General features: G+C 33.7%; 1 protein-coding gene across 1 annotated transcript in view; it reads right to left on the bottom strand.

The window, feature by feature from the left end:
• The window catches only part of LOC115442429 (protein sprint), a gene marked incomplete at its 3' end in the record, with an annotated part of 260,741 nt that overhangs the window by 223,973 nt on the left and 11,630 nt on the right, over positions 1-25,138 (bottom strand). The window contains 2 exon segments of the mRNA XM_037437367.1: positions 229-299; positions 10,607-10,680. Of these exon segments, the coding sequence (XP_037293264.1) occupies positions 229-299; positions 10,607-10,672 (137 nt within the window).

Raw genomic sequence — 25,138 nt, 5'->3', positions numbered from 1 at the left:
TCATTAATATTCTGTATGAATCTCACCGCAAATTCAGGTATTGTAGGGTTCGTCGTTATCAAACAAGTTGAAAGACAGCTTATAATTAGTTTCCAATTGGAATCAAATATATAATGTTTTATAGCATTTTGTCCTAATTACATACATTATATTATAAAAAAAATATATGCAGAAACGCACGGCATAGCAGTTTAACAACGAATGAAAGAAACTAACAATAAAACTTACCTGGATAAATTATGCTCCTCGTATAGTTCTGTCAGCATATCTTCAAGATCAGATGACAGCGTGTTCAGTAACTGTAAAAAAAAAAACAGTGTTATAGTGATTCAGACTCAAAAATAAATTTAAACTCTAAAGGATTTACAAGGAAAAGGAATAATTTTTATATTTACAAGAAATAGGAACCCGTTGACTTGAGAAGCGATAATTCTAACATATAAGGCTGATCGCTTTAATATCCATCTTTTAACACGTTACGCATCCAAAGTACTCCAATTTTACTTAAATTTTGCTGTTTATTATGCTCACATTTCTTCTTCTTCTTTTAAATTATGTTTTTCACCGTTTATATATCAGTGATTTTGCCAATTTCGAATCTTATTCTTTCCTTTTAGCGTGTTAAAGTCAATAAAAGTTCCAAAACTGACAGATTTGTCAGTGTTATACTTTATACAATTTTGACTTCAAATCGCCAGTTTTCAATCACTATTCAGCTCTTTAACTCTTTAGAGTTTACACCTAATTTGTCCTTGGTAAATCCAAATGAAATTATAAAAATCTATGCTGCTGTTTACTATGCCTACTTTGCCTTAAAACAATCAATTCCATCTTGACTTGAACAAATATGCGATAATATTTTGAATGAACGTAATATTTCGTAAAAAAATATCTAAAAAGCCCTCGTAAGTGCCGGCATGCCATTTGAAATTTCATGGTAATTTCGGATGTAGCCCATTTGTTCCCGTGTACTTATATTTGTTCGATTTTGTATTCGCCCCGGAGCACATATTGGAAACGTACGAGAAATGAGTTAAACCCTGTTCAGCCACAGCCGGTAGGTTTAGGTATTTGCTTTAATATGTGACACACGAGCACCACGGAAGGATAACTTCGATGCCAACTAATTAAAATATTTTGCCAATAACCTAGTCTAAAGTACACAGTAAATAAAAAATCAATACATTTAATATCCAACTCCGCAGCGATTGTACAAAAATATACCAATATTTTATAGCAAATCATCCAACTGATTTGCTATTTGCAATCCTTATTCCTGCATAAATGCCGCAATTGAACACGATATAAAAATACTAAACTATCAGCCAACAAAAAAGCTATATGAACATTGAAGCCGTAAGCATAAAGTGAGGTATTTGCTTAGTTCGCAGACGGGGTGGCAATGAAAAAAGTTTCTCAAATAAAAATCTCGCAAACCCGCGGCCCATCCACGCGGAACACCCTACGGCTACGTGTTACGCTGACTCCAGTATGAGTACATTTCCATTGCATGTTTTGAGAAACGAGATGCTGATAATTGAAAACAAATAACATGATGCATTATGTCAGGTATTCGCACATGCTACAATTGATCTCTGTAGGTGTCTTGTATGGGAGAGTGTTGGTAGTGCATAGCGTTATCTATTTGTCCTGTCCAATATCAGATTGGAAACAATTTTGTGCTTTCGTTTGAAGGAATGATGGCTAATGAATTTGGCAGTATGACTATTAAAATCTTTGTCCGAATTTAAGTCAAAATAAAAACATTGCATTTCAGTTTGAGATAAACCCAGATTGTTAAGTTTATAAATCTGTAAAAATTCACGGTGCCAATAAGCGCCGGCGCATATATAGTTTAGCGCCGCGCAGATATTTTTTTACAATCAAACTATTATCAACATTGTTTTCATTGAAATAATATTCAAAACCAATTAACACAACAATATTTAAAGAAATTCTATGCGCTGCGCTCCGCCGGATATGCGCCGGCCCTAAAGTTTACATTCATACAAAATAAAGTAGTCAACGTTTAACGATGCAAATTAGGTAGTTTCATTGGTAGTCGCGTCACCGCTTCATTATTCCGCAGGGATCACTAACACGTACGTTTAACATATCAGCCCCTTCTCTTACCTTGTATCATAAACAAATTAAGTGGACATAAAATAATTACGCCATAGCTTTGCGTATCCTGTCAATAACTCGTTTTCCAACGGATGTTTTCACTAAATCATTAACTACAGCTAATAAAGGAAAGTCGTAATATCATTTGGCTGTTGTTTGTGTAAAGCACACAGTGCTTGACACTGTGTCGTGTGTGTCTTCGGATTGAAACGACACCATCCACGTGTTTCCCCACATGCACTCAAGTGGGATGCTTTTACTTTGACGCAGAGGGCTCTTTTAAGATGCAAAAAAAGGGTTTAGTTCATGCATTAAAATGAAAATAAAAAGTAAAAACTTTTTAGACAATACATTTTGTGGCGTTAAAAGAACAAATATTTATATGATCGTAAGGATGTGCTTGAACGAGCTGTTTTAAAGGGGATGTGGTATTTCAACAATTTTATTATAGTTGTGCAATGTTCTGCAATGCGATCATTTTAAAATCAAAAATACAAGCACACGAATTGAGAACCTCAATCTTTATCGGAAGTCGGTTAATAAATTGCAATTTAAACTAATTTATTGTTCCATTTATGCCGGAATTAGTATTGCGTTCCCTAATTCTACTCACTGTGACGTCTACCTGTCAAAGGGGTAAGTAAAACAAAACCACTTTAGCTTCCCAACTAGCCGTGGACACACGTCCTCTTAGTCCGACTGCCGCATGGCAACTACCCTTCACCCCCGGCCGTGCGCCCGCGTCTATATTTTATTTGTAATCCGTCACACTCACTATTATTCAACCATAAACGTAGTCGTGAGATTAATTAATGTAAATTAAACAGTGCATTTTCTTATGAATTTACCAAAAGTCGATCAAACAATTTGCAAGGTTCATCTTTCACCTCCCCTTGTCCCATCCAAGTTGGGTCACCACGACACACATTTTCAAAAATGAAGAAAGGATTTGGTATAATTTATCGCTGGCCGCCCATCTCACGTCAACTTCCTTTGGGGCTTTAACAAGTAATCATCAATAATAATACCAGCCCTGTGTGATATACTTACCACTACCGAGCATGGGCCACCTCTACTACTGAAAGGGTTTAGGCCTTAGTGCACCAAGCAGGCCTTGTGCGGGTTGGCAGACTTAACACACCCTTAAAATTCTTATAATGAACTACTCAAGTATGTAGGTTTCCTCACGATGCTTTCCTTCACCGTTAAAGGAACCGATAATTTACAAAGAGGACTCATACACCATATTAATGTCAGATGTGCCTTAAATACCTATAGAGAACTTCTCAGGCATACAGGTTTTCTCACGATGCTTTCCTTCACCGTTAATGGAACCGATAATTTACAAAGAAAAATCAGATAATTTTGTAATGTCAAAGATGCGTGCCCATGAGGTTTGAACCTGCGGACATTCGTCTTGGCTGTACTAACTACAGGTTAGCAGACTTGACATGCCTTATATATTATACCAAAATTATTTTGAACAGTCAGTACCTCTCGTATCTCTAATAGAGCATAATAAACGACATTTCGCAGTCGTTACGCATGTAAAATGGCATAATTTCATTAATCCGCTGAATTCCCGATCGATATGGACGCGCTGTACTCGTACGAATTAAATAATTATTCCACACAATTGACAATATACATTGCTCTGTTTAATTTGTTTTGTTTATCAGTCCAATAGAATTATTCTAGATATTTGAACTATTCACTTGTTGTTTTATCTTATTTCACTTGTTACTCTTACTAATATATTAGAAAGGCAAAAGTTTGTGATTTTTATGTTAGAAGCAAACGCAGATACAGCAGAACGTATTTGGATGAAATTTGATACACGGGTAGACCATGTCGTGGATTAACACATAGGTATTTTTTTATCTCGGTAACCCCGTGACCACGAGCGCTGCAAAGTCGAAACGTCGCGTCGGGAGTAAACTAAAAGATTAAAACCGCGATAAAATCCCAAAAATAGTTTAATTTTAATGTCTAACATTCGCGTAAACATAAGAAATCATTATTAGGTAATTTGCTTCCAAGGGAAATAATGATATTGTTTTCATCTGATGTTTAAATTAGTGGCGCTGGCGTGGTACCGTGTTCTTAGGACTTTTGTAGAGGAAAAGACTTTACACGCAGATGGAAAGATAATACTGAGAGCAACACCTAGTGAAATGAAATGAAACGATTTATTTGAATCTGTAAAATGTTATACATTATGTAGATTCCGTCAATATTAACTCTACCACCAGTTCGGAAAGCAGTTCTCACCAGAGAAGAACGGGAAAGAAACTCTGGTGTTGCTCTTTTCAATCAGTTTAGTGTAAAGACTTACAGTACATGATAAAGTGAGAAGAGAAAAAAATAAAATGCAATTGTTTTTTTATTGTTGTTTAGAGCAGTTCATTTATAGGCTCGTGAAATAAGGAATAAATTAATTTAAATTTTCATATGACTGCACAACCCTCTCAAGTAAATAATAAGTTAAATACAATATGAATGCGCATTTAATAAAAATCGATAATACTCAAAGAAATATATTCCATAACCTCTATGTCGTTAAGAATGAAATATCAATATAATATTTTATCAATCACAATAATTACCAGACAATTATCGAATGTCTGTTTTCGACTGCATTACTTGTTTTATATCAAGTCTTAGCATCAAGTATAGCGTGACGACTCGTTCTATGTCAACATGTCTAACCAATTTCCTGGTATGAGCAGTAACAGACACAAGTAGGGTCAATGACCTTCCATGTAAACTGTTGCTAGGCAATGAAAACGAAAACAAACGTTCGCTTGCATCCTTGTTCTGAACTTTGCCACAACAGCATAAGAGTTTAAGTCGTAAATAGCTATTAGTACCATAATCAGGTCACGGAATAGGTCGTGTCAATATCTGTTGATTGTTGATGATTCTCAACATACTAACCTATTTGGTTGCGGCCTCGTCTTTATAGAAAAAATATCAATTATCCAATGACAAACTTTTCTAAATATAAAAACTAAATGTTCGAAATACATTGGTTCAAAATGCAAATAAATTGTAAAAGAACAGACCGTACAAATCATAAAAATAAATTAACAAAACAAAATTAAAATTATACCCAACGCTAAATTAAACATCAACAAAACAATTTAAACTCTATTAAAATATTCACCTTTTAATGCATAATAACTAAATGCATTGAGGCAGGAAGGACGCCTTAAAACTGCCGTAAAGTTAACGAGCTTCGTCTAATTGTTTGGAAGTACTTGGTTATGTCCCCCAACCGGGCACCTCTGCGATTATCATTTCTCTTTTATTCCTTTCCGCCATTTAATGTTATGAGATGATATTTCATCACATAAGATAGTATAAGGTATTTGAAGATAAAACAGCAAGACATCTAGTATAGGGGATTGATTAATATTTTAGTATGCCAAAGGTTACTTTAATTGAATTTTTAAGTGGCATATTTTGGCACTGCACACTATGCATACTTTGGGGTGTTCTTCTAAGAGACAAAAGCATTTTTTCAATTATTATTTACCTTTTAGCTAATTTCGTTACCACCTTTTCTATATAATCACAAATTAGATGCATCGCCAATCTTAGTGGATAGTAAAGTCTATTATTTTTTATCTGAAAATGTAAAGTATACTACAAAATGCAAATTGAACATTAAAACTGCGAATCCCCAGAGTGTCAGTTCAACACTTCGCTCCTGGGTTTATGAATAATGCGTTTCGTTGCTGTCGTGACATTTTTTTGGCCAAATACACTCTAGTGTAATAAGTAATAGCACTTTCTAGAACAACGCACATTTTAAATGTTCGGATATAAGATACGCTTATTGTATTACAACGAGCGGAATAGTAATTATATTTCTTCTTTATTCATCAGGACTTAAAAACAGCTCTAAAAAGTTATATATAAGTATTATGGATCTTTATTTTTATAAATTTTACTTTCAAATTTATATAATCATTATTAAGTTAATCTGATTGCGATAAATGACCTCTGTTTTATTTAAGAGTTTTCTATATGGTTTGTTGGCGAGTACATTTATTTGTTGGTTATGAGCAAATAATACAATAATTGCGATGTATATATATTTTTTTTATCTCTAACATAAATTTTTAATCAGTTTATATGAGACCACCCTCGTAACATAAACAATACCGAATATAAAATTAACGATAAAAATCGGTAGATTACCGAAGATATTATGCGATAAAAATACCTACAGCTGATTTTACTTTCTAACTTAGTTATAAAAATGTAATTACCATTTGTATACATAAAAATTTATTTCTCTGACATTAAACGCGAACGAAACAACTTTTATGTTTTATCTTTCTCACTTAAAACGATATATTCATAAATTTACGACTCGAAAATATAGTTAAAATGATATTTTAAATTAGAAGCAAATAATAGATTAATATATTAATAAAATTAATAAAGATAAGATTAATAAAAGAATAATTAGAATTTTTTTGACTAATTTAATATGTCTCGCGTAAGTTTTAATAATATTAGAAGCAAATAGTATATTATAGTATACAAATTATTACGACTTGAAAATACAGTTAAAATGATATTTTAATATTATATAATATACAAGAGTGAAACAAACACTGATATAATTTCAATTGTCTAAGTCCAAAAATCCATGCATAAAAATACCAATGTTATGAAAAGGGCGCAAAATGGGGGAATAGGAAAGAAAACAAAAATCTAAAACATTAACGAGGAGCAGACACGAAACAAGCCATCAGATATCAACATCAACACCGGAAATCTCGTTAGAAAGTTGTCAAAAGTCAATTACTGTGTTGATGGGAAACAAAAATAAATAATTTCTTGAAAACGCGCTTTCCGAAATAAGTCTACGAGTTTTAGATTCCATAGAGAAAACTCGTATTGAGTTTTTAATTTAATTAAATGAAGTTGTCCAGTATATTTAATACTTGTATGAACAAAAATTATGCTTTACGGTAAAGCAAATAATTTTGACTAAGGCCTAATCCCTCTCAGTATTACAGGAAGCCCGTGTCCAGCAGTGGTACAGTATATAGGGCTGACATTATTATTATTTATGAACAGAAATCAAAATACTGCCGACTTATAGTTGCGTAACAAGCGAAGTAAATCTTTTTCAACAACATTTAAATATTAAACTTAAAGAAAATGTCTATGTTACATGTCATATAGTTACATTTAATTTGAAACACTAATTTCGAAACGTGATTGACTTTAATAAATTATCTAACAAAATAACAACCTTTCTAAAATACTCATATAAATTAATGCATTTTCAGACACTAAACAAAAACTTGTAAACACAAACAAACGATCTAAACAATTGGATTGAAAACCGGTCACTATGATGAGCAATGTATTTTAAACTTTCTGAATAATGAAAAGGGCTCATTTCTCAGTACACAAGAGTGTAAATGAAGAAAGTTACTATTGATACCAGTCTGGCATTCTGCAGGGAAACAAGGGATTTTTTTCTTATTAACGCAGGTACAGTCACGCTTGATTTGTTCTGCTATTTGTTATTTTCCCCCGTGCCATTGATTGTTCTTGAGGGCCCTTTGTTTTCACTTTGCTTTTGTAAACTGTAGGGAAAAGTACTAATTACTCGTTATGTCTGACGTCGCGACGTATTTTGTAGATAATTGGAGCGTATTTATTAAAGGCTGATTATTGATTGGTAGTAATTAGCTCTCTTAATATAATTCTCATTAAATACTTTATTAAGATCAATCTAGTATTACTTAACGCAAGCTTATATTGTGGCCTTAGACCTTCTTCGCGAGACGATTACAGCCAGTCCGTTAAAATCAACGCTAAAAAGGAGTTCCCAATGAATGATATTAAACACTAATGCACCATTTGAATTTCTATAGCAGAATAGTTAAGTCCAATCTGTGCGTGTTCACGGATGATAGCATCCAGAGGCTCGTGTAGGAAGCGTCGGGACGAGCGGCGCCGCTTTGTGCCCGTATCGGAAATTGAACGTACTACCACTGCAAACTTTACTCTGTAATCTTTTGTTTGCATCCGAGTACATGCTTAGAGTAAGTAACTTTAGATTTCCTATCCTGTATGTGATATTGATTAGAGTTGTTAGTTTGCAGTTAATTGCAGTGTCTTGTCGTCACGGTTGTATTACAGCCTGATGTAAATGTTTATGCGTAATTTTATGTTGAAAGCAATGTTTGTAATCGCTTTCCCTTTGTTGTATACGTGTGTATAAAATAAATGTCATTATACTAAGTTTTAATTGCAAAGAAATAGTAGTCCATCGTATAAAGATATTGAAAGCTTTGTCAACAATAAATAATGTTTTGTGGGAGAATTTAGTTCTAATATATCTTGTGTAGGGTTAAATAATAATCTATTGTCTCTATAGAACTTCATATAACTAATACGAGTCAAAATCTTTGACTTGTCATTTTCAATTGTCAAATAAGTCTGCAAAACTAAAAATGTTAACATAATTAATAACAAAAACCCACATCTAAATACCCAGCAATGCATTCCAGATCGTACACTATGGTATCTAAATACGTCGATACACATGTCTATTAACCGTAGGGGAAGTTTGGTCAGTGCGGCATTCAAAGCAGGAAATTGGAAATGTCAAATGCATCCGAATATGAGTTTCTGTGGGAAAAATTAAACGTCATCCATTCGAATTGATTCCCTGTGGTTATGTGGTTATGCATCGGATAAAAACTGGCTGCTTGATTTATGTTCTTGGGAAGGGTTATTGGAAAAACAAAATTATTTATCTAGGCTTGTGATACTTCGCGTTGTAAGGGAGATTTACGTAGAGATAATATTGTAATGGTTATTGAGACTTATTAAAATTGAAATTAAATTATTGTTATATTATTTTCAATTTCGATAATTTCATAAGTTTATATATTTTAACATCATAACAATATGCAGCAGGCTTAATGTAAATGCCTGGATAGTATGAACGAAAGGAGACGTCTTACCTTTCTGGACAAATTAATTATCACTCTCTAATTGCCAAAGTTTTCAAAATAGCAATTGAACTATGTAAGTATACAATAATTTTAATCTATACATATAAAAATAAATCCCTATTTCCCTTGGTAGCGCCATCACGCGTGAACGGTTGGACCGATTTCACTATTTTTTTTTTGTTGTGTTTGTTATAGCCAGGAGAAGGTTCTTATGAAAAAAAAATTCAACAAATTGCGCGGAAAATTAGATAATTTAAGAAACCTTAACGAAAATATTAATTTTATATACCTAACTGTCAATTGTTTGAAATAACTGTCAGCTATTGACAGAATGCGCGCTGCAAGTTCATAATTAAAACGGGACATCTGTCGGGTCAGCTAGTACTTTAATAAAAACATAATTTAATTATAACGAAGCTTGTTTAGCTATTTCAGCTCACAACTTGTCCTGTATAGAATTCTTACCTAAAACTAGTTTCAATGTCCACTTTTCCGTTTAAAATAGTAACCTATATTATCCACTATTTGTTGTTAAATATTATCTATATCTCTTAAACATATTTTTACATTAATGCAGGATTTATAGACGTAATTTTTAATATCTATTGCTTTGCTCCGAAATAAATTGAACTACGCTAGTTGCACCGTACTTAATCATGTGGAACTTGAGTACACTCGTGTTATGGGCAGAGAACACGCAATATCGAAATATAAGATACAACAGTTATTAAATTAACCCATAACGGAGATAAAAATAAGTGGAAGGAACCAAGTGTGTAATGAAGTTTGGAATAGTTGGTACCATTGTGAGGTAGTGTAAGGCGTTCCGCAGACGCTGTCAACTTGTTGCCGAGTAACATTACACTAATAAAAATTGACAGTTTCAGCAACATCAACTTCAGTATCTTTAAATTTTGTAATAGTTTAGTGTTTTTTGAGAAGTTTGCGCAACTTCTTCATCAGCATTTGGAAGTTGACTGCTAAACGTAAGCCTCCCCAAATATGTCGAGACCAACCTGGAGCGGCTTGCATCCAGCGGATTCCTGCAACTTTTACAAGGTCTAGCCAACTTGTATCTAATTAGCGCAACGTTTGAAAGGTTTTTACAAGATTGTATGACGAGCAAGTCACTCACCTAATGGAAGGATAGAAATCTGGCTTTAACGAAAAACAAAACTGCCCAAAATTTTAAATAACCATCAAGATTGTAATATTTACTATAAGCTCCTTTCCTAGGGAAACTATAATTATGTATAATGAAATAAGATTTCAATGCTTAAAGTATCATAACAGAATACATATCAGGTAGAATATCAGTAAAATACCGTAGTTTTAATCATAATAAAAAAACAGTCTGCCTCAAAGCATCTAACGTAAAGAAAAATTTAAATGAGCTAAAGTCATCGATAAGTTAAAACGTTCATTAATACGAGGATAAAGGGATTCTTTAACCTTTCTAATAAGAGGATAAAAAGATCCTTTCTTACCTTGATATAAGAGCCATTTTTATCTTGACAAAGTAGCTTAATGTACCGGTAGCTGATGTTCGACATTTTCCACTCTGAAAAGTACACAAAACAGTTTCATTAACATTGTAGAGGTAATACAATAGAATTGGTCTGAACGTAACACATTACGATGGACGTTACTTTCAATGGTAATTGACATGGTTTCATATTGTTTTTGTAATCGAGGAAATGTAACCATAAAACTATATTGAATTTTATGTCTAAAAACTATAAAACTTTATTGGAATGGTAATGGTATAATAATTCTATGTTTTTTTATTTATAATAACCCATTTTGACTAGCCCTTTACCTATAAAAGGCAATTATAGGTAAATGGCTAGTAAAGAACAACTCTTTATCTATAAGAAGAATATATTTTGAAATTGCATGGGATCTGTTTGTAGTCTTTAGATATACCGTCCGCTGTATATACCCATGAGAACAAAATAAGAGGCCGTTGACCTCACATAGATTCTTGATAGATCTAATTTTATATTACAATATACTATTCATAGCTTTAAGAAACATGGTCGAATCGTTTCTTATTAACTTGGCAGAAAAACGTCAGTAATCTATAAAAGTGTACAGTAAAGTAACAATTAAAGTTAAAACTGCAGTACAGTCAACAAAGTACAATAACGCACGAAGTTAAGAAATAAAATACTTATGCTCACACCTGAAAGGATAGGAAACTTGATTTTTTTCTGACCTATCATCAAACCTATTTTGCGAAATCAAATACCAATTGAGTTAAACCCACTTAAAGTATATTTTTCAATAAAAAAACACTCATAAAAATGTAGTAGCGGCAAAATGGTCAAAGGATCCGTTTCCGTCCATCTAATTTGACTTAACAAATTGGAGAATGAATAAATTGTCCGGCGAGTATGTCGCAAACGCGTGTGTTACGGTATGAACTAATAAACATTAATCATAAATCTAAATAGAAATTAATGGCTTAAAATATGTCATTAAAATCTTACTACTTACCCCCTTATTCATAAACGTTTTTTATCGAACGACCGAGAAAGGCTGTGATAACAAGTCTGTTTCTCAGTGCTGACGGCATGGCAGTTTTCGCAGTGCGTAGACGTAGGGCCGTTGTGATTGGCTAATATTGAAATACAACAATAATAACCAATCACAACGGCCCTATGTCTATTTCTCAGATCCGTTGGGCACTGAGAAACAGGCTTGTTATCACAGCTTTACTTCGTCCTTAGATAAAAAACGTTTATGAATAAGGGGGTTAATCTTTATAAATAAAAATCAGTTGTCACATGTATGAAGAGCAACACTGATTCATTTTTTCTTGTGTTCCTAATTATCAAACCAGTTTGTATGACAAGATGATTTTGCAAATCAACGAAAAAAATCAGAAAATATTACCAATTTGGGTGATATTTCTGTATATTGTATACACAAATATAATATACCCTCGTAAAGCAGTAGAACTTCAATATCGAGAAAAATATGGTGGAGACCTGTAACAACACCTATAATTACATATTATAAAACAAAGTCCCCCGCCGCGTCTGTAGCTCAAAACAAAATCTATTAAACTGATTTCAACGAAATTTGGCATGAGAATAGTATCAAAGGTATCTAACCTTTTAAAAGTCATAGGCTACTTTTATCTCGGGAAAATATGTAGCGGGGATTTTACACCAGAAAAACTTTAACACGCACTAGAAGACACGAGCAAAAGCTTATTTATAAACAGAATATTTTACCAATTCCAAACAGAGCAACACGTCCAAACATAAGACTATTTCTGAAATTCCCGATAAAGTGAAGTAACCGTCAGCCAAATCTCTTCCATACAAATACACTGGAATTCTCTCATGACACTCCAACAGCCGTTCTATAAGCATCGCCGTGTTTTCTTTAAAGGATGAATAAACAAGACGACACGAGGGCTGTCTACAGACAAACTGTGATAGTGTGCCCACATCATATGGTTTATGAAAAAGGGTTCCCATCATTTGAGAGGTGACGAATATGGCCTGCGGTTTGGACAAATCAAACTCGAATTATTTATTCATAAGGTATGAATAAAAAGCAGTGATATATTTGCTCCCTATAAATATTTTTTTTTCTTTTTATTAAACATCACTTCCTATATCGGAATTTAAAATTTTTGGTATAATATAGATTTTATTTTCAACCTTATAACAACGGTTATTAGTTACCAGTTGTTTATAGAACTTCTTATGGTATTAGATTTTATCTAAAAATCAATATACGAGCTAGATGACTACTGAAAACTTCAAAACTAAATCAACAAAGCATTTGAGGTTAACTGAAAATAAAATCGTACATATCTATAATTTTATATTATAATAAAAAAAATTACAAAACCAAATACTCAGAAATACACCAGCTTCGAATTTGAAGATTATAGATTAGATTGATACTTAACGATAGTATTATAGTCACTTTTACTCCATATATAGGTTCCGGATAACTTGATAAAATAACATAACATAACAATTTCAATAGAATACTCACACCATCACACCTCATAATATACTACATTCAGCACGTTTTCGACAACATAACTTGTTAACCCTAACCTACAAATTTAAATCGCTCGCCATCCGGAATACGTAATGTAAAACGTGTAGGAAGTATCGAATGGGTAGCGCATGCACTGCCAAGTAAAGTGCTCTAAAGGTACATTTCCGAACAGAACCGACCGCGTCAGCGATGGGCTGCAAACGACAAACGCAAGTGTCACCGTTTATTTTGATATACTTTTGTATAATTTATACAATCTACATGGTGTACATAATACTCCTCTCCTATAAAGTAGATGGTATTATCGTCATCACAATGGTCTAATGCATCAAAACATCGTGAGGAAACCTGCATACCTGAGAAGTTCTCTGTAGGAATTTCGAGGGTGTGTAAAGTCTACCAATCCGCACTCAGCCAGCGTGGTGGACTAAGGCCCAATCCCTCTCAGTAGAAGAGAACGTCCGTGCCCAACAGTGGCACAGGTATATAATACAGGGCTGATATTATTAACCTACAGTGTACCAAGGTACTCTCACAACTTTGTTTTTTGGCATTAGTGCATGAGCGGCAAGTGGGTTGCTAGCGCCAAAAAGTCCTGTGTGTTAGTATACGCCGACCCTTGTCAGACTAACAAAAGTATTGTCAAGTTAATAAAAAGCGGGAACTATAGTATTTATAACACACAATGTCTTCAATCAACAATTTTCTCGTCTACAGCCGCTCTTCCAAAACAAATGCATTCTCCGCAAACCGCTTCAATCGAAATCCTCCCTTAAAATAACCCAAGCGAGACGATTTAGTTAAAAGCGTATGCCTATCTAACACAAACACGTATTTCCTTTACCACACTAATGGTATTGCTTATTATCTACAGCTTTATTTAGACCTGCCGAACTTGTTTGTGTTAATCCTATAATTAAAAATATTTAATTCGAATCTAATGGTTTCCGGTAATAGAGACGTGGGTAATGTTACAATATTGATCGTATTTTATAAAATTTATAATAAAAGGACGATAATAGCTCTAACTAATTTAATGTATTATAAACAATCAAAGAAGTTGAGGTTGTCTTCACTCTATTCTGTAATACAGATTATAAGTATTTTCTTCTTTCCGATTTCATATTTTCTATTCACTTAATACGACCTGCTGTATCGTCAGTTACTTCCTTTTTTGCTATCGGCATGCTACTGCAATGGATTTCAATAGGTGATGAAATACATACGTAGTTATGAATCAGTCGGTCTGACCATCTGTTTGCTGATAAAAGTCCGGTAATCTCCCGCCAACGCGCAAACTCACGCGCCATCCACTGTTTTTCATACACAGTACCTCATTTGTGGCTATAACATGGATAAGATTTTATACATTGCTACTCTGTTTTGATTAATGCGATAAAAATTCTGTCATGATACAATTTTTTGATACTTAGAGAAATCAACTCACGTAGAGCGTTTAAGAAACATTGGTTACCTACTTTATAATAAAAATAAGATGTCGAAAAAACATCTTCTTTGATAGTTTTTTCATAAAAGAATACAACAATAAGCCTAAATTCTGTGCCAAAAATATTAATTAATGCTTACCTAAACTACAAATTCAAGGTTATCCAGTGATTAAGCATAAATCTTCCTCCCATACATCTCCATATATTCATTCGAATTACACGAAAATAAAACATGACCACATTATACCAAGTAAACTTATCCAATCCTAATTGGAGTAGACAATAAAAAATCCTTCTCGGCTTCAATAAATAAATCAATTATGCATTAAAACTTAACTCTTCACTAATTCGTAAAGATGACTTTAGCTCACGGTTTTAAATATCTTAAAAAACAACAAATCCTTGTAAAACCAAATGGAGTCATCTTTTCCGGTCAAAGGAAATTTCCTTAAGGGTTTATTGTCAGCCGTGAAATGGTTTTATTTGTTTGCACCCTCTGTCCGGTTCTCTGAAGTTACAGTTCAGAACACAACGAATATAAAACTCTTTTCATAAAAATCATCCATATTGAAGGCATAAAAATATGATTATGTCGATCTGTTGATTTAAATAGAATATTTTTGGTGTTCATTTAATTTATACAATTTTATATTGACATATCACACAATGATGTTCTGTGGTTACTTGGTTTTATAAAAAACCGTTAGTTCTCTATATCAAGTTAATAGATAATTCAAACATAAAAATTTGCACTTATGTGACGTCATAAATTATTTGACTCTTTTATATCAAGATGAAACGTGAATCGTTTATAATAGTTTGAATACTTCTAATTTGTTGAATTCCTTCTCTACCTAATTTCAACAAAAATATAATGGTTTCATACAAATGACAAAGTTTTAACATCAATGTCGCTCCAAGTGACGACTAAACTGGGACGAGACAATTTGCGTACAAAGTGCATCAATGAGAAAAATAGGCTCACTGTAACAGCTACTGCTTCATAATCATGATGTTTCGTCATGGTGAATTGTGGCACATTTTCGTTCAAGTATTCGCCATAAGAATTTCTTAGGTGGGTGAAGTCTACCAATCCGTAGACCAGCGTAGTGAACTAAAGCCTTAACCGTTATTGAAGAGGATGCCAGTGGGACAATGTATACAAGTATTGTATATACATAATTTTCTTCTATCTTTCCTCGCTCTTAAGTGTGGTTTAAAAGAAACATTCTTTCTCATGCATTTTGCAGAAATTTTCCAATAAATTAATCGATGAAATCAATCGATTTTAAAATGCTTTTAATAATTATCAAACAAATCAAAGGCCACAAATTCTAAAATATTGAAGATAAGCAACACTTTGTATAAGTAAATGTATTAAATATACTTTCCTTGTACGTTAAAAATGTTCTGACTAAATACATTGGACGTGAGTCATGCGTTTGACTCATTTGTATTCGATAGACACAAAGCCCAGAAACACAAAAATGCCCACATCTTTTATCTAGATCACGTGACTAAGTGCCATATTACGGATGTATATCGAAGGCTTTACATAGATGTTTAAGTAATACATTAATTATAAATATATTTAAGCCGACTTAAAAATGAAAAAGGTTCTGCATTCATCCCATAAAAATATGTTATAAAAGACCGGCTGCCAGAGTTCAAGAGAATTAGCCCACTGTGCGAAGATTGGACTGTCAATATATAAAATAAAAAAAATGTATACTTGTAGATACTGTAACTTTGACTTTTAGGACGACCAACATCTCCATCTTTTAATCATAATATAAAAACCGCAATAAAATAAGAAAAATAGTTTTATATCCATGTCTAACATTCAAGTACTGCATTAACGTTACATCCAATTATATTAATCTTCCTCCGTACATAAAGATACCGCGATAAAATATTAAAATATATATCCCATTTAATATTCCGTCTGTCGGATCCCTCGCGTCTCGTTTTAACAAATTACCCTATAAGCCTAAACGCTCTAGTTACAAGTTGACGCAATTTCCTGCTTGCCAGAAATAAGTGTCACTTCGCAAAAAGGGTACTTCCGAACACCCTTAGAATATACTAAAGCTTGTTTTTGCATGGATTTATTAACGCAAGAGTCGGGCACGTAAAATATTTAGAGATGTATCAGACATAGACGTATGTACAGGAATTTTAAATAATCCCTCTCAGTAGTAGAGGAGGCCCGTGCCCAGCAGTGGGACAGTATAACATACAGGGTTGATGTTTTATATCCCACACTATAAAATCGATCGGGATCGATCTATTATCACAGATAGGACTATTGTTGCCAATAAGCCTAATATTGTGATAGTAGATCAATTGTCGCATCGGGCAATACTTGTTGATGTCACGATTCCACATGACGATAACCTTGTTAAGGCCAAAAAAGACAAAATGTCGAAATATTTAGACTTCGCACACGAGGCTATTGACATGTGGGATGTGGACTCTACAATTATTGTACCGAAAAAATGGTATTCACTTTAATAAATTTCACATATATAAAACACATTATATGGATATGGATTTATTAGCTTTGAGGGTGTTACATTCATTTGCTATAGTGACGTCACAATAGTCGCTAATTTACATAAGGGTAGAAAAGCTTTCGAGACATGAGTATTTACTGTTGAAGCATACATGATATGGGTATAAATTATGGTTATTTTTTTTTAAGTAAGAAAACTAAACATTCGTTATACAATCCAAGGAATGTTCTTCAAACAATTGATATTTGGTGTGATTATTTTCATTACGTCTAACCACAACAAAGGACAGTGTTTTTGTGATTTAAGTCATTCAATAGGACAAAAGCAAAATTGTGATTGTGGCGAGGTTTCCAATCTTAAAAATGGCTTTATTCTTTTCTTCTTTATCTGAATGAATGAGAAACTCGTAAACAAAGGGTTCCGCGAGACGACAAGGTGCAGTCCTTATGAAAATAAAAAGATTACTAACGTGTTAATCTTTGTCATGACTATAAATGCCTACAACAGCAGTCTAAATATAACTTTATTCGCAGAGTGACATTTTATTTTGATTGTTAATTAAATAACTATTTTTTTTTTTGTGTAATGCGTTTATATGATTTATAGAAAAATTACCAAATAATTACACAAACAGCTATAGAGCCTTTACTATAACTTACAAATATAAAATAAAATGCAATGTTTCATAAAATTTGAATACAATATGATCCAACTAAAATCAAAACCACGACTCTAAATGAAATAAATTTTGCTTCACGAAATTCGAAATATATGTGAAACAAACGACACGATTAAGGTTTAACGAAAAACCGTCGAAATATGACAAAAGCGGGATTTGTTCGTAGTGGAATACGAGAATCGTGCCGAATCAGACATAATAGACATTCTGATCCCAAATCCGGCTGGTTTACAATTTAAACAACCTGTATATTGCGAGGGCCTAAAAAGTTGTGGATAATTTGCAAATGGAATATTTTATTTTGTAAAATGAATGTAAGCCGTTTTTCGTTGCTGGTAACTAAGAGGGATTTTGTTCGTCAGACTCTTGCTAACCATGACAGAAATTTAATGTAAGCATCAGAGAATATGCTGAAATGAGCGTTAGTTGGGAATCTTTATGCAGAGCAGATATTCATTCTCGGTGTTTCAGAGTAAATCATAAGAACTCAATACCAAATATTATTTATGAATTTTTATTTCCTCTTTGTGTTTACCTTCTCTTAAGGAATTATACATAATGCAATTTATTTACTATAAGCAAACACCTAATGAAATATAATGATTAGATTTTCCTTAACGATTTCTTATGTTTACTTTTCGGATTTTATCGCAATTTTTTATACATTATGATTTATTATTATTTCTTTGTTAGAATACTATCATCATTATCATTTCAGCCGGAAATCGTCCACTGCTGGACATAGGCCTCCCCCATTGAGTGCCACAGGGACCGGTTCTGGGCTGCTCTTATCTTGAGTTTCGCAACTCTAAGGGCTATGTCGGTTACTTTGGTTCTCCTGCGGATACGTTAGAATACTACATATATGAAATATTTTAAATTAAATAAATAATCGTCATTGAAAGTGGAGATAACATTTTAGCGGCGCGGGTGCAAATCCGGTGCGTCTGGTCCGAAGTGGGCTTACGGGATTGCTCGGGTGTCATTTTGGGTTCCCGATTTATTTGTATAATAAAGTTTGATTCGGATTTTGCATGTTGGTTTTGTTAGAGATCATTTTACGTGTTCATTTCGATTGAAGTTTTGTCGTCGATGTATGTATGATATATGTATTTAAAATTTTAAACCTTTACGAATTTATTTTTTCACTAAGTTATTTTTTCACAATATACTATATAAGATAATGAATTTAAAAATGTTTATCAGACCAAATTTAAAGTCATTATGGTTTCATTAGAGTTGTAACATACGTTTTAGCTAGAAAACGTTCCGTTATCTCCATTTAGAATAAGGAGAATCAAGCCTGCCTAACTTCTAATGCATATAAAGTTTTGCAAAATTCGCCTCAATGGCATGAACGTTGTGAGTAATATTTCAATTGTATTAGTTTCTCATCGGCTTCTTGTGGCTTGTGTCTTAAACAAATGGTACAATACCTATGTCTCCAATGCGGAACAGTGACTCATTCTGATTAACATTCACCTGTGTTCACTGTTCACCTCTGTTCGTGTTACAAGATTTCACATTCAACTACCATTTTTGTTTTGAACTAGTTATTAGCTTGAAAATAATGTTAAAAAAATACGCGTAGATTACTGTGCTATAATGTTAAAAAATACATTTTATTTATTAAATCAATAGTAATACAATTTGTAACATCAAAAACAATTAAAAGAAATAAATTTATTTTTTAAAACAATAATATTTACAACTAGCTTCCGCCCGCAGCTTCGCCCGCGTGGATTTCGGACTTCAAAAATGGAGCCGGTCGCGAACGTTCGAGAATGTTCGTTTTACGAAGCTACTCGCTAGGTGATTTGCTAGCCTCTAGGTGCCAAGCAAGCCGCCTGCCTGTGCGTTCGCGACCTTATATATATACAAAAATAATCCTTATAGCATGATTCAGTATTCACGCATGATGGCTTATTATTAGCGTATTTCATGTATAACTTTGGTATTTCTATGATTCTTTTTTATGGAATATTTAATAATGTTAACTTTTTTAATTAGGGATGACTGAGAGTGTTATAAACGTAAGAGTAGACAAATATAATGAGAAAGCTTCGAACTGCTAAGCTATCGGGAGTTACATGTGTTATTGTGAGTCAACCATAAAAGATAGACATATGCTGTCGTGGGATATCTTTTACATAATTTTAAGAAGAACATTTCCGTCATACATGATTTCTGTGTAGCTTTAACCATTAAGGTTGCACACGCGACGGAAGCTTAAAAAATGGAGTAACTTCTCCCGTTTTCCCAACATTTCCCTTCACTGCTCTGCTCCTATTAATTGTAGCGTGATGAAAAGTATACTATAACCAGCACAGGAGTATGACAAATAATTGTACCAAGTTTCGTTAAAATCCGTCGAGTAGTTTTTGTTTCTATAACGGTTATACAGACAGACAGACAGACAGACGGACAGACAGACAGACAGACAGACAGACAGACAGACAAAAATTGTACTAATTGCATTTTTGGCATCAGTATCGATCCCTAATCACCCCCTGATAGTTATTTTGGAAGTATATTTCATGTACAGAATTGACCTCTCTACAGATTTATTATAAGTATAGATAGATAGAAGATGAAACGCACGTTTAAATATACAAATCTTTTAAATCCTCTTAAATATTACTCTCTAAGCATAAAATCCCTTTAAAAATTCAAACAAATCGTAGCCAGGAAGACCTCGGAGGGCCTTTTATTCGGTCGTCAGGTGATACAGGCTGCGCCTCATTAGACGGCTCGAGGCTTCTCATTTGTCAACACCCTAACATCTGAATAAAGGTGTGTGTCTACTAAAGCATAATCGCAGCGCGGCGAATCGATAAATTATTCCGTACGCGGTGCTTTAGTTCGGAACACAGCACCAGAGCGCGTTCGTAATGAATATAGTTTTCTATCAAATGTTAATAGCAAGCGAATTAATGCAACTCGACTCGACGAGCCTAGTGGACGCTAGCCATAAGCCGTTTTTTTATTAACGCCGATGCCTCTTCGGAATGAATGCAATTTCTTTTTCCCTTTAGAAAAATGTACTACTAAGTCAGGATTCGGGCCGGTCGTTGATCTTTAGGGTTCACGTACGCGTGGGCGTAAACAGTGCATCGGTAAGTATCGATGTACGAAATGTATGAGTTCTTTATAGTGGCTTGTTGTTAATATGTTTATTACAGGCCGTGCATAGCATATTTTTTTAGACCGAAGGTTTATAAAAAACAGTCGAATTTGGAGCATCAGATAAAATTCTCTCTCTCTCTCTTGTCGCAATATAACACACAATATTGCGGTTGTGTGCAAACTCAACAAAACTAATTCTTTTTACTGTATTCAATATAATGATCGATTAACTTACCCCACCTTATATCAAAATCAGATGAATAGTGAGCGAAATATATTTTGAAGTATAAATAGTTTTCTAATTTTATAGCGGCTTTTTATTTTACTCCCGAAGTTTCGATGACTTTGTGGTCCTTGGCGGATCAGGGTGTTGCTCGATCAAAAAGTTAAAGTTAAAATATCTACCTACACCTTGCAATTATACAAAAATAAAAAAGAAATGCAGTTGCTGTTTGATGCTGTCTGATCTACTGAGCTCATAGTGTTTAGACAGCTGGTCTTTTGGGTTCCGATTTTATTAAATATATAACAAGACCTTAAGCTTGTATAAACTTCCACCAATAAGCTTTATTAAATTTTGGTTCGTTTTTCATTTCAATAGCCTCGCGAATTATCCTAGATAGGAATAGGTGTTCTTACACAAATATTTATGGTGTGTCGAAGATATTGTTTGGAGCCTTCTTCCGAATGTTCACCAACTGCAGCCTTGAGCGTCGGTGTTTCACATCAGCTATATATTGTTTTACGCGATAAAACCCGAAAATTAGTTTTACTTCGATATGTTATATTCGCGTAAACAGGAAATCAAAATAAATTCATCGAAATCACTTAGAACAATGTTCGAGACAGATTATCGCACCCGAACTACAAACCTCAACACGTTTGCATCAGGAGTCATAGTGAGTATGCACATTCCTATAAAATTCTCAACTTCTACACACTATTTGAATATATTACTCTTATTATAAACGCTAGTTTGTGAAAATGTTTGGATGTTTGTCAGAAGTAATCTCAGTAACAACTGAACAGATTTAAATGAAACTTTGCTCATGTATAGACCCTGTCTTGGGTTGACATATAGGCTACTTATATCCCGCTTATTTTAGTAAGAAAAAAATATTTCTTTTTTTTTAATACATGGCACTGGAGTTGTACAAATGGCGCGTTTGTTACGATTTTCGATCTTTTGTATAGCGAAAACAATGCCTAATTACTGATAAATCGAATGCTAGACAATTAAGCATATAATTCATAATAGATCTTCATATTAGATCTTAGTGCAGAGCAGTCACTTTAAAAAATAGGATTAAAAAAAATGATTAAACAATCATGTTTAATATCATTCAAATATTAATTGGCGTAAGAAAAAGTACTCAAAAATGATTACTAACGTGAATTTGTATAATATAAGGGCGATTTTCACTACGGACTCCTAAAGCAAAAGATGCAAAAAATAAATCTTGCTCAAGGAGGTGGCAATAATTGACAAATGCTGATCTGCTTGTCGATGCGTCAAATCTGAGTTCACGCCGTGATTCACTGTTCTTCGAAAAACAATTCTCCGATACGAAAATGCATGAGTTTTTATCCTCATTGTGTATAGATAATTATTAGTGTTATTAAAACAATTCTTACACTTCATGGTCTGTGGGCTTAATGTTTTTTTAGTAATTGACCACATGCATAGAAACAATATGCAATTATGATCGGAACGTACGTCATATTTAAAAAACTTTTCTATAAGTATATGTAATCTACATAAATGCTTGATTATATTCTTATTTGAAAAACTTCATATTCTGAAGATAAGGCACGTCGCATTACTGTTTAGTATAAATAAGGCACAAATTTAAACTTTTCACACCCTTTCTACTTAAAAATATTTTTAATATCTCAAAAGCCATCTCCACAAAAATAGTTTGTATATTAATGTCCCCTCTAAACTTAGATTTAGTGCGCCCACTAATAACCTTTTGCGGCAAATTTCTAAATGCCCCGAGCCACCCTCGTCCCACTTCTATTTTAAGCCCCCACGACATTTGCACCCCTCGCATATTCAGATGGTTTAATGTCTCCAACTCCACCGATATTACGGCATTTTTCATAAGACGTCACTCTTATTGCGATGGCGTCGTTTCATTGAGAAATTGCGGATTTTGAAGTTATCCCAAGTATTCGTTCGTATGTCATAAAAGTTATTAGTACCTATCTGAAAATAAGGTACATATTTTAGAATATTTTGGAAATTTTAAATTATTAATACAAAGTTGTGAAAACCATTAATTTTATTATTTAAATAATACTTACTATAAGAAGTAATTATAATAATTCAATTAATTTTCGAGATAGAAACATTTCAAAACTCTGTCAAAAAAATAACACATAATAACTACTAATAGATATTTCCACTAGTTTATTTTGTAACCATACCCATGGTACGCAATTAGGAGACACATGAAAGACAAAGCTGTAAAACTTAAAACATCTGGTGAAGTGAATGCATATCATTCATTTCATCGTGTACTATTTTAGATTCTCTCATAATGAACTGGGTTTTACAATGTCATAACTACAAATTTCTAAGAATATTATTGACACCTTTCATGTTTTTTTTCTCTTTAGTAAATATTATAACTATTGAGTTACGGTTTCAAATAAATTAAGATTGGGTAAAATTCCTTTAAGTTTGATTAGTGGAGTACAATCAATATTCGTTACATAGTATTATACAGAGAGCACAATAAAACCGCGATTCCACTGACAGTCAAGAATACTTTTCCTTTTCAAATGTAACCGAACACAGAGGCCTTTACAAACATAACAATTTATTTTCTAACAATAACAAAATATGTACTTTACATTGCGAAAATAATAGCCGAATCGAAATACATTGAAGAGTAGTAAATTGTAAATCTCTGATGTTCCTAAGATTTTTAATAACTTTTGTATGTTTTCATTCGTCACAAGTGTAATTAAATTCATTCGAATAATACCTAAAAGTGGCGACAAGGCTCCCGATGATCCCAAGTCATATAGACCTATTACGTTGTTACCATCTTTAGGTAAACTTCTAGAACGCCTCATTGTCCCTCGTCTGCTACCGGGCGGACCAGTATTTCACAAAAATCAATTCGGATTTACCATAGGTAGGTCGACTACAGACGCGGCAATATCGGTTAGAAGAACAGTAAGTATATCGGAACATAAATATGTACTCGGTATCTTCTTAGACATCTCCGGTGCCTTCGACAATGCTTGGTGGCCTATGATACTTCTTAAGTTAAAAATACGAGGCTGCTATAGGAATATATATTCCCTAATTTACTCATACTTCTCGTACGGAACATCCAAACTGAAACTCGGCCACCATGCCGTGTCGAAGTCGCTGAGTATGGGATGTCCACAAGGCTCAGTTGTAGGTCCTTATTTATGGAATTTGAGCTTCGATGATTTTCTTTCAATTCCCTTACCTGTAGGATGCACTTTAACCGGATATGCGGATGACGGCCTCTTACTAATAGAATCTAATAGTAGATCGGGGCTTGAAAGTTTGGCGGATACGTGTTTACAATTAATATCTGAATGGGGTGAAAGAAATCGCCTTACATTCGCACCTCACAAAACGTTCCAACTGCTTTTAAAAGGTATATTAAAATCACCGCCGCGAATAAAATTTAATAATATTGTTGTAAAAAGGAAAGAATCGGTTTGTTATTTAGGTTTGATTTTAGAACGAAATTTTTCCTTTCTAGAGCATATAAAAACGTCGGGGAAAAATCAAAACGTAACTTTTACGCCTTGACAAGGATATCGACCTCTACATGGGGACTGTCTTTCACTACGCTCAAAATCATCTATGGAGCGACTTACTTAGCTTGCATTACATACGGATCACCTGTATGGGCCGATAGGGCAACTATCGGTGCTGTGCGCAGGAAACTGCTCCAGAGTCAACGATTGGCGTTGATATTCTTGTGCAAGGCGTATAGAACTGTTAGTACAGAAGCTTTGCCTGTCCTCGCGGGTGTACTCCCTGTCGATTTGGAGGTACAGCGTCGCGCCGCTATGTATTACTCAACCAGAGAGGATATGGAAAAGTTTCTTACGTCTCGCGAGCTCTTAAGAATCGATAGACTATTTAAAACGCACACTGATGTACACAACGAGTTATTAAATGAATGGCAATGTAGGTGGGACTCGTCTTCGAAAGGGCGTCATTTA

The sequence above is a fragment of the Manduca sexta genome, chromosome 11 (assembly GCF_014839805.1).
Source record: "Manduca sexta isolate Smith_Timp_Sample1 chromosome 11, JHU_Msex_v1.0, whole genome shotgun sequence".
In the NCBI taxonomy this organism is placed as follows: domain Eukaryota; kingdom Metazoa; phylum Arthropoda; class Insecta; order Lepidoptera; family Sphingidae; genus Manduca; species Manduca sexta.
This window is presented reverse-complemented; position numbering and strand designations above follow the sequence as displayed.